The sequence below is a fragment of the Salvelinus fontinalis genome, chromosome 19, assembly GCF_029448725.1.
Source record: "Salvelinus fontinalis isolate EN_2023a chromosome 19, ASM2944872v1, whole genome shotgun sequence".
Taxonomy (NCBI): Eukaryota; Metazoa; Chordata; class Actinopteri; order Salmoniformes; family Salmonidae; genus Salvelinus; species Salvelinus fontinalis.
In genome coordinates, this window is record NC_074683.1 from 6,546,303 (window position 1) to 6,557,344 (window position 11,042).

The 11,042-nt window shown below is 42.5% G+C and overlaps 2 protein-coding genes across 2 annotated transcripts; both read right to left on the minus strand.

Annotated features, from left to right (window-relative positions):
- Window positions 1–771: 771 nt before the first annotated feature.
- Window positions 772–7,131, minus strand: nepro (nucleolus and neural progenitor protein). The gene is made up of 9 exons (XM_055870508.1): window positions 6,932–7,131; window positions 6,505–6,659; window positions 3,581–3,669; window positions 3,225–3,353; window positions 2,653–2,730; window positions 2,109–2,461; window positions 1,859–1,920; window positions 1,506–1,735; window positions 772–1,347 (listed from the first exon to the last, which is right to left on the minus strand). The coding sequence occupies exons 1-9, from the start codon at window positions 7,026–7,028 to the stop codon at window positions 978–980; spliced, it is 1,563 nt and encodes a 520-aa protein (XP_055726483.1). The 5' UTR covers window positions 7,029–7,131; the 3' UTR covers window positions 772–977.
- An 81-nt stretch (window positions 7,132–7,212) lies between these two features.
- tex30 (testis expressed 30) lies at window positions 7,213–10,733 on the minus strand. The gene is made up of 5 exons (XM_055870510.1): window positions 10,478–10,733; window positions 10,154–10,390; window positions 9,932–9,983; window positions 7,809–8,023; window positions 7,213–7,512 (listed from the first exon to the last, which is right to left on the minus strand). The coding sequence occupies exons 1-5, from the start codon at window positions 10,493–10,495 to the stop codon at window positions 7,354–7,356; spliced, it is 681 nt and encodes a 226-aa protein (XP_055726485.1). The 5' UTR covers window positions 10,496–10,733; the 3' UTR covers window positions 7,213–7,353.
- Between the last annotated feature and the right edge of the window lie 309 nt (window positions 10,734–11,042).

Here is an 11,042-nt window from a genome sequence, read left to right on the forward strand (position 1 = left end):
GATGCTGATATAAGGTTGGCAGATATGAGGACTTTTAACCAGTTTTTCCAATACACATATGCATCATTGTTGCTAAGAGCAACTGAAATCGGCTCTCAGAACTCTGTGGTTTTGATCCCTTTCTGTTTTACAGAATATCAAGTTGAGAACAACCTGTCCATCTGCTGTGAGTGACAATACATTAATGTTCATACAATGAAGCAGTTATTTTCATTTCAACATAAATCAAAAGAGGTTTGTACAGAGGTTACTAATTGAGGCAGGTGTTAAGAGCATTGGGCCAGTTACCGAAAGGGCGCTAGTTCAAATCCCTGAGCAGGCAAGGTGGAAAAATCTGCCGTTCTACCCCCAACTGCTCCCTGGGTGCTGATGATGTCGAATAAGGCAGCCCCGCGCACCTCTCTGATTCAGTGGTTGGGTTAACTGCGGAGGGCACATTTCAGTTGAAAAGCTGACTAGGTATCCCTGCTGATTGTTTACCTTGCATTTTGGCCTGTAGAGTATATGGTTTATCACACTCCCTTTCCATCCAATCGGGTGAATTCTACGCAATATATGTGAATTGGAAGGAACCCAGATTTAATGTATTATTTGATTATTATTTATGCCCTTGAAAAAAGGGAATCTAGCTGAAATGTTGGAAACTTGCCATTTTCTGTTTATGATTTGTCTTAAAGAAAAGTTTACATTTATTTGTAGGTAATGTATTAGCAGTTTTTCTGTAAATGCCAAATATAATTCGATAAAAAAGTGAATACTGCACACAGACTGTATGGGTTTGCATAGGTTTAATACCTAAAACATTTTAAAACATTTTAATAATAGGCTACTTTAAGAAAAACTTAAGGCAAGGGACTGATGTAGGTCTAGAAAACATCAGTGCAAAAATTGTAACTTGATGAACACATGCAACCAAGAAAACCTTGTGTGGAAAGCTTGAGAACCCCTTTTATCCCATAGGCCAGGGTTTTGGAGTCTTAGAAACCTATGAAGGCAAAAATGTCATCAATGTTAGTCTCGTTCAGATCCAAGGGTTTCTGAGCTGGAGTGTCTCTACTTTGGTTGCTAAGCTCATTGCTAAGGGACTGGTCATCAGTCATCGTGGCCACATCCCCCGGTGTGCCTGGTAAAATACTCCTGTTTCTCTTGTGTCTTAGTGACCGTTTTCTGTTGACACAGAATGCACTTGTGATTGGTTCAAATGCAGTCCTGAATGGCTGAAAGCTAATTTTAGGGTGAGCCCTCCTCCACAGTGTCTTCAGTGACTGACAGGTCCTGGGTACCGCCCCTCTGAGTGACAGGGCCCAGCAAACCTCCCGTTTGTAGCGCGTTAGTTTCCCTTGTACACTGGGGAGACCAAGAACAAACAACACATAGGTTCCCCATCATTAATATGACTGGAAGTTTTAGTGTGTACATGGTGTGCAAAGATGTCCCATTTTGATAGTCTGATAGATGCGATAGACCATATTATTAAAAGCCCAGTTACAACAGAGTCCCTGTACCTGCAGCCCTCTGATTCCAGGCGTTTCATCCTCTGGCACTTCAGGTTCAGGAACATCAGACGCCCCTTCTCCTGACGCAGCTTCCTGCATTCACACCATCGCATCACTTCCTCCAGGTGGGTGGCCATGTTGCTGAAAGTGGTGGCTGTTTTCAGTTGCTTCAGAAACTTCCTCTTCTGGCCAATCACAGCAGCATCCAGTAATGAAGGCTGCTCTTGTTCTGTTGACACCTGCAGAGTTCAAATGACAGTCTACTATAAGTAACACTCATCAAATAACTAACTCAAATGAAAAGTAGTGGACTAAAATGTGTAATCTGTATAATATTCTGACATAAAAACAACCACACATACCTCTGTGATACCACCATGGGTTCGTTTCAGCAAGTGCTTCATATCAAATCCAGAGACGGCACCTGTTATAAGAAATGATATGACTGTTATATTATATGTTCAAATGAACATAGGCTATGCCAGGAGAGCTACATAAGAAATAGATCAATCTATCAAATGTATTTTATAAAGTCCTTTTTACATCAGCAGCTGTCACAAAGTGCTTTATAAATACCCAGCCTGAAACCCCAAAGAGGCCGATGACACTAACCTGTATCACCAGTTCTCTGGAGTAAGACTGCAGTTCCCAGATCCACTTTGCTGCTCTTCCTATTGGAGGGACCACCCAGAGCCTGCTTCCTACTCTCCTCTCCCTCCTCTCTGAACAGTCTGTTGAGCACAGAGGACCTGGAGGCTCCTATCCCTCCAAGGCCCTTAGGGGCCCGGGAATGCTGCATCTTCAATAAGGAAGAGTCAGAGGGCCCGAGGAACTCTGCCATCCCTGCAGGCAAGGTGAAGTCTATGAGGAAGGCCATAGCCTGAGCCTGGGACACCTCCTTCAGGAGCTCCAGGAGGTGCTGATAGAGAGTGGCCAGGCTACCCAGGATGCCCCGGAAAAACACCCTAAGGAGCAGAAAGATACAGCACTCCTAACCAGAGTCACTTCCACTTAAGAGTCACTTTCATTTGTCTTAAGATAGCTAGATGAGACAACCACATATCAAAGTCATAGTAAGTCAGCGCTAGTAAGAAGGGACAGGTTTGAGTGAAAAGCAGTACGTCAGACATGACCCTGAAAGAGCCACAGGACTCACCACAGTCGGCTAAGCATGCTGGTGAGCACCACGTTCAACATAATGAATTCCTTTGATTGGAGGTGCTTCCCCGCTAGTCTGGATAGGAGATTGGTCAAGGCAATCATACACACCATGCTCATGTATGCATGTCTACACTGAGAACATTGTTGCGTTCCAGGCGGTCTTTTTTTTGTTGTTGCAGTCATGCTGCACATTACAGAAGATTGTCATGTTGTTACATACCCCGTCATCACTTTTGTCTCGAGACGTCTTCATTCATATTGGTCTTAAGTCATCTCTGGATATGTCTCAAGATGCCTTAAGACATGTTGATGGCTGAGTAGGTATTACTGTGGTTCCTGACAAGTTAAACACTTCTCCAGGCGTTGAGAGACTAACAATACGCAACTGCAAAAAAGATGACCTGGAACGCCAGCAACAGTCATTTATATAGTAATAATCATACACTGGATTTAGAGCGCCTTTCAAAAAAAAGAAAAAAGACACTTAGGCAAAAAAGAGAGGTAAAAAAAAACAAGGAGACAGACAGATAACAGCTGAAGTCTCCCAGAGGAGAGAGAGACGGATACATGAAGGCTCTGGTGCAGTGATTGAGCAGACATGTCATCAGTCTGGCAGCTCCCAACACCTTGAGACCAAGCCATTCCAGCATGGGCTGACTGGGGACATCACACTGACCTGTCTCCATAGCCAGCTGGCTGCAAACACAGATATACACACATCAAGATGACACAGTTAGTCTACGGTGTATTGGCTATCAAATAAACATAGACCCAAAAACAAGTTATATGGATCTTGATGCCCGATAGTGTGCTGTGTCTACGTGATTAGATGCAGCTAAGTAGTGCAACAAGGGCATGTAAATTCCCTGGCACAAAACAATTTGCTAATAGCTGAATGCAGAGGAATTCTAGATAGTTAGTACCTTTGCACTTTCTTTGGACATAGCTCCTTCAGGTCCAGAAGAGCAGCATCCAGCTTCATTTCCTTCAACCGGTTTATGCATTGCTCAACCTGCAGGGGTTTTCAAAACTCAGTCAATAACCCTCTACATCAGGGGTGTCAAACTCATTTTGCCCTGGGGGTAGGGTTGCCATGCCCATGGTTTTTCCGCAGTTGGGCTATTTTGAAAAAAAGGATGTCACGGGTGCGGCCACCATGACTCATTCAAGGGTTTCCCTTCATTTTTACTATTTTCTACATTGTAGAATAATAGTGAAGACATCAAAACTATGAAATAACACATATTGAATCATGTAGTAACCAAAAAGTGTAAACAAATCAAAATATATTTGAGATTCTTCAAAGTAGCCACCCTTTGCCTTGATGACAGCTTTGCACACTCTTGGCATTCTCTCAACCAGCTTCACCTGGAATGATTTTCCAACAGTCAAGAAGGAGTTCCCACATATGCTGAGCACTTGTTGGCTGCTTTTCGTTCACTCTGCGGTCCAACACATCCCAAACCATCTCAATTGGGTTGAGGTCGGGTGATTGTGGAGGCCAGGTCATCTGAAGCAGCAATCCATCACTCTTCTTCTTGGTCAAATAGCCCTTACACAGCATGGAGGTGTGTTTAATAAACATTGTGCCTAATACGTTACATAGTGCACCGCATATTACGCATGGCAGAAAAATATCAAACAAAACTGATTTAAGATGTCTTTGGTACTCGTGATACAAGGCAGTATTCAAAATCCATCCATGTCTGAGGACATCAGGAGATGAAGTGGAAACCAGCCACTAGGGGCAACACTGAGGTTTCGGTTTTGCTAGGGTGTTGTGTACGGGGATGGTGGATGGGTGTAAGCATCTGCCACCGATTCCAAGTTCAAATCCAGCAACATAACGTTGATTTTGATATTCTTGTTTTAAGCCTATCCCAAACCTTAACATTTACCTTAATGCCTAACCTTGAGAATTTGGAGTTAATGCCTAAATTTAACCTTAAAAGACTTTGAAATGTGATGTTTGAGAAACATGGATGTTTAATTCTGACCTGAGATTGAGGGCTGGTAGCAACTACTACCAGAGCGAAGGCCTATGCTTTCACTTCTCAGAATTAGAAGTGTGTGGGCACGGTATGAATATTGTAAATAAAGGATTTATATGCCCCATGTGGGATTAGAACTTACAACCATTGAACTATGAGCCAACTGTTTTAGCAGACCGCGCCACCAATCAGTCATAACGGTTGAAGGAAAAGAAATACAAGTTGACATCTACTAGTTACAATGGATAGAGCTACAAATATAAAAGGTATAATCCACATTGCCGACACGTTTTCTTTCTTCTTAAAAGCAATATAGATGTGTATGAAACGGTAAGCAAAAACGTTACATTTGTTCAGATGCGGAAATGTGCCTTACTGCCTTTTGAAGTCTGTGTAATGCCAGTAGTCTAGTCAAGACCATTGTCAAATAATGCGTGCTGTCACCAGCTTTTATAGCTAGCCTCGAGGTGGTACCACCCAGCACATCTATAAGGGAGTGTATTTCATATCGAACCCCTCCCTTGAGGTGGTACCACCCAGCACATCTATAAGGGAGTGTATTTCATATCGAACCCCTCCCTTGAGGTGGTACCACCCAGCACATCTAGAAGAGAGTGTATTTCATATCGAACCCCTCCCTTGAGGTGGTACCACCCAGCACATCTAGAAGAGAGTGTATTTCATATCGAACCCCTCCCTTGAGGTGGTACTAGTCAGCACATCTATAAGGGAGTGTATTTCATATCGAACCCCTCCCTTGAGGTGGTACCACCCAGCACATCTAAAAGAGAGTGTATTTCATATCGAACCCCTCCCTTGAGGTGGTACCACCCAGCACATCTAGAAGAGAGTGTATTTCATATCGAACCCCTCCCTTGAGGTGGTACCACCCAGCACATCTAGAAGAGAGTGTATTTCATATCGAACCCCTCCCTTGAGGTGGTACCACCCAGCACATCTAGAAGAGAGTGTATTTCATATTGAACCCCTCCCTTGAGGTGGTACTAGTCAGCACATCTATAAGGGAGTGTATTTCATATCGAACCCCTCCCTTGAGGTGGTACCACCCAGCACATCTAGAAGAGAGTGTATTTCATATCGAACCCCTCCCTTGAGGTGGTACCACCCAGCACATCTAGAAGAGAGTGTATTTCATATCGAACCCCTCCCTTGAGGTGGTACCACCCAGCACATCTAGAAGAGAGTGTATTTCATATCGAACCCCTCCCTTGAGGTGGTACCACCCAGCACATCTAGAAGGGAGTGTATTTCATACCGAACACCTCCCTCGAGATGACATCGAGGCCTATACATCACTATTTCAATGGTAGAGCTGAACCGCTAGGTTAAAAAAAGGCTAGATTTTACTACTAAAAGACCAAAATATATCACTTCTGCAACAAACTGTTATAAAACCAGAATTGACTTGTTTCACTAACTCAAATCAAAAACTCAAATATGGTTTTCATGGAAGTTACTCTTCAATTGGTGATACTCAATTCCCAACTTGGAAGTCAACACAAGTCTAAACGTCCACGTTTAGTTGCAGGGGGTTTGATTGAATTTAGAAAATGCTCCATTATTAAATTAAATATATTTTTTCACCCTGAAGTAATCCAACAATGTGCACACCACAATCTTGTCTATTTCAAATCTGATCTCAATGAAAATTCTCTGTGCTATGCTTAACATTACATAATGTTACCTAATAAAGCCTACCAGCTGGAACAGTAGCCTAGTAATAATGGTCTGAATAGGTAATATTGCTAATAGCTATAATCATAATAGGCTACAACTTAGTTGGTAAAAATAACAGCAAATGGTCAGGTAATGCAGGCCTTTTTCTTGATCCTCACCTGTTTGAGAATCCTGAAAGTCTTGTGTTGCCTGAGGCTGTTATTGAGAACATAGAGAAGCTCGTACAGGACACGGATCTCAGTCTGCAGGACTTGACTGCCAAGCAACTTGAGCACTTTCTCATTTTCCTCCAGGACACGTTTTACGTGTGTACCTAGATACAATGATACAATACACAGCACACGCATGAAATAAGCAGTAAAAAAAACACCGCACAATTGAGATGTAAATAACGTTCATCTAGTTAGCCTAACTTGTACAGAGCAAGAGCAATTTTCTCTGGCATCAGTCAGAACACTCCCCACGTGTGTACCGTAGCTTGCTGTAGTCTGCAGCGGGGCTAGTTTCCGTGAGCTAATGTGGCTATTATTGCACAGCGAAAGGACGCTCCAAAAAGTTTATGCAGAAATGTGATAAACTACATACCTGTTGAGAGGTCGAATGGTATATGGACAGTTGAAACCGCACTTGGAAAGGGAATGTTTACTTTATTCCACGGTTCTTCAGCCATGCTAACGTCCATTTCATCTCAAACCAAGGAAGTGAAAGCTACCCAATTAGAATCAAGGAAATATTAACGTCATCGCCAGGCTTTAAAGGTACAATTGCACCTCGGCACACTGCTGTTTCAGAGAAGAAACCAGCAGGCTATTATTTATTGCCAATCTATGTAAATACCTTAACCAAAATAAACGAAATACTATCTCTGGTATTACAAAAGTATAGATTTAATCCACATCATAAATACACCAACATAAACACATGAATTCATCAAACCAAATGACAAAATTATACAGAATGTGTGGAGCTAAAAAATACTACTTGAGCATTGAAAGAGTCATGGAGGTTCAAGTATGTTCCAAAATCCACGATATGACATGCGAGTTGACTTCATCCAGCACAGACTCCTCAGCCCTTCCCTTCACTGTAAGCCCATGGCTACCTCCTTCAATCCAGTGAACAGTCGCTGGAGACTTCATCTCCTTTAACACACCATCTAGAAGGATCTGGACAAAGGAAAAATCATCCGTGCAAAAAAAAAATTGGGACCAGAAAATAATGTTTCTTCCAGCCCATCAGTTTGAAATAATAAAATAACATACACAATCAAAAGCGAGATGCATGTGCAAACGTGAACAGTTTCATTACAAGGGAGACGTGTAATCAGTTTGAAGTGAAACACATGTATCATCAAAAATAGAGATGTGCATGTGCAAACTTGAATGGTTTCTGTGAATGATCACATTCCTCCGATCTGCTGATGTTTATGCATTGACCAAAAGACACCCATCACCATTCTCACCTTCTCACACATGTTGTCTGCAGTACCAGACAGAAACAGTACAGGCACCTTCTTGGGCAGCGCCCTGAGGTCCTCACTCCGCTGTCGATGGGTGTGTGTCAGTCCTGGAGGGTGTAGGGGAAAGGACAGACAGACCAGTCCCTGCAATGCATCCTCTGACCCACCACTGAGCTGCCTGGCCAGGGCAGAGGCAGCACGAGACCCCATAGAACGGCCTGAAGTGGAGGGTACACAGTGAGTAAGTACACAGTGAATATTATATCTGTCTTGGAAGTGATTGCTTAATAAGAACTAGTTTATGGATCAATTAACAATGCTCAATACTCATGGCCCCAGTAACCACCAATAGTCAGAATATGTCCCTGGTGAGGGGTTTTCAGTAGCTTCCACAGCCACAAAGTCAAAATTGGCTACAAAAAAAGTGCTTTTTGGAAAATAAATATACAGTTAGGCATAAGGTTAGCAGTGTGGTTAAGGTTAGGTTTAAAATACAATTTTAGTAAGATACATTTTAGAAATGGGCGTGATTTATGACTGCGGGTATAGAACAATGAGGTGTGATATGGCCAATATACCACAGCTAAGAGCTGTTCTTAAGCACAACGCAGAGTGCCTGGACACAGCCCTTAGCCGTGGTATATTGGTCATTTATCACAAACCCTGAGGAAACTGATTGCTCTTATAAACTGGTTACTAATGTAAGTAGAGCAGTAAGACTAAATGTTTTGTCATACCCGTGGTATACGGTCTTATAAACTGTGTGGTTCGAGCCCTGAATGCTGATTGGCTAACAGCCATGGTATATCAGACCGTATACCACGGGTATGAGAACTTATTTTTACAGCTTTAATTACATTGGTAACCAGTTTATAATAGCAATACGGCACATCGGGGGGTTGTAATATATGGCCAATATACCACGGCTAAGGGCTGTGTCCAGGCACTCTGCGATGCATCGTCCCTAAGAACAGCATTTAGCTGTGGTAAATTGGCCATATACCACACCTCCTCAGGCCTTATTGCTTAAATATACCATGGCCTTCAGCCAAACAGATTTCAGGTCTCAAACCACCCAGTTTATAATAATGAATATATACCTGGATTGCAGATGCTATGTATTGGCCAATGAGTGATCTAGTGTATATAAACTCAGCAAAAAAAAGAAATGTCCCTTTTTCAGGACCCTATCTTTCAAAGATAATTCGTAAAAATCAAAATAACTTCCCAGATCTTCATTGTAAAGGGTTTAAACACTGTTTCCCATGCTTGTTCAGACTGAGCTTGTTGTCATTGCAGGCAATCTCAACGCTGTGTGTTACAGGGAAGACATCCACCTCCCTCATGTGGTACCCTTCCTGCAGGCTCATCCTGACACAACCCTCCAGCATGACAATGCCACCAGCCATACTGGTCGTTCTGTGTGTGATTTCCTGCAAGACAGGAATGTCAGTGTTCTGCCATGACCAGCGAAGAGCCCGGATCGCAATCCCGTCAAGCACATCTGGGACCTGTTGGATCGGAGGGTGAGGGCTAGGGCCATTCCCCCCAGAAATGTCCGGGAACTTGCAAGTGCCTTGGTGGAAGAGTGGGGTAACATCTCACAGCAAGAACTGGCTAATATGGTCCAGTCCATGAGTAGGAGATGCACTGCAGTACTTAATGCAGCTGGTGGCCACACCAGATACTGACTGTTACTTTTGATTTTGACCCCCCCTTTGTTCAGGGACACATTATTCCATTTCTGATAGTCACATGTCTGTGGAACTTGTTCAGTTTGTCTTAGTTGTTGAATCTCATGTTCATACAAATATTTATGCATGTTAAGTTTGCTGAAAATAAACGCAGTTGACAGTGAGAGGACGTTTCTTGTTTTGCTGAGTTTGTAAATCATTGGTATATAAGCTAATAAGGACCCCGGTGAGGAGGGCCACTGTCTGGGCAAGGGGTTGGAGATACAGTAGAGAGCTATGTGCAAATAAACATTGAGCAAGGATCTTTCAGAATGATGCAATTGCATTGGTTTGTTATGTAAGCATAAACCCCAAGCATGGCTCATTATCACTGGGAAATACATAAGGCCAATTAGATTTAATTGAGGTTATAAAATAGTTTTGATTGCTTACCACCAAGAAATATGTTTCTTATTGTGAATTTCTCAAGATTTTTCAAGTACTCCTGCAAATTCAAATAGAATATTTTCATAAATGGCACACTTGCATTCAGTGAATGAACTAGAGTAGATCTTCATAGCCAACTAAAGGCAAGGCTTTTTATGACTTGGTATTCTTTCTTCACGTCTATGGAACGAAACATGCACAAATCTGTATTTAGAAAATAATTCTTACCCAAACGGCATGGTAAGCCTTCACTCTGTAAACCAGGTTTAAACCTTTACATGTGAAGCGAAGACATAGCAGGCCATTCGATGAAAGTGCATGAGCAAGCGAAACCAAATGCTTGAAGTTCATGTCCCCACCAGCCCCGTGCGTCAGGATAACAGCAGTCTGCACATCACTGGCATTGGCTGGGATACTCAACACAGCAACTAGATGTTTTGCCCCAAAAGGTATTGTCATGCTGTCCTGCAAAGTAATTCGAGTTAGTGAGTAATTTAAACTTAACCAGGTAACCTATCCGATACTTGTATCAATAGTGAACAAACATTTTACCTCTTGAATCGTTTCCATGCTTTCATTTGTTTATCCCGCACAGCTTATTCTAATCACATGACTTCTCAACTTCATTGTAAACTATTCATAACACGCCATCTAGTGTACTGGAGTCGATGGTACCACACAATTACAATTGAGGATTTGGGAGAATTTATTTGACTATAATAAATGGTTGGAAACTCACAGTCTAATGTATACTAAGATTTTAATACACAAAGTGTAATTTTTCCTAGCTCCCTGAGCAATATAGCCTGGTCGACAGTGGTGCGACACAGCGAGGGAGAGCTGTGACAGGAGGACTTTGAGTTAGGAGTTAGCCAGACTATGAGCAATAACCCTCCCAACTACACACACTGGCGATGGATGTGTGTCAGTCCTGGATGGACTAGCCAGTATGTGTGGAGTGACAATGACATTTCCAAGGTCAGGTCTCGCTTTATTGTAAATATGCCTCATAGGATGTAGACTACTGTCAGAGAGGCACTTTGCCCATTTCCTTAAAGCTATCAGTTCCACAAATCTATAGGGCTATTACATGGAAGTCTAACAAGGAAAACAATAT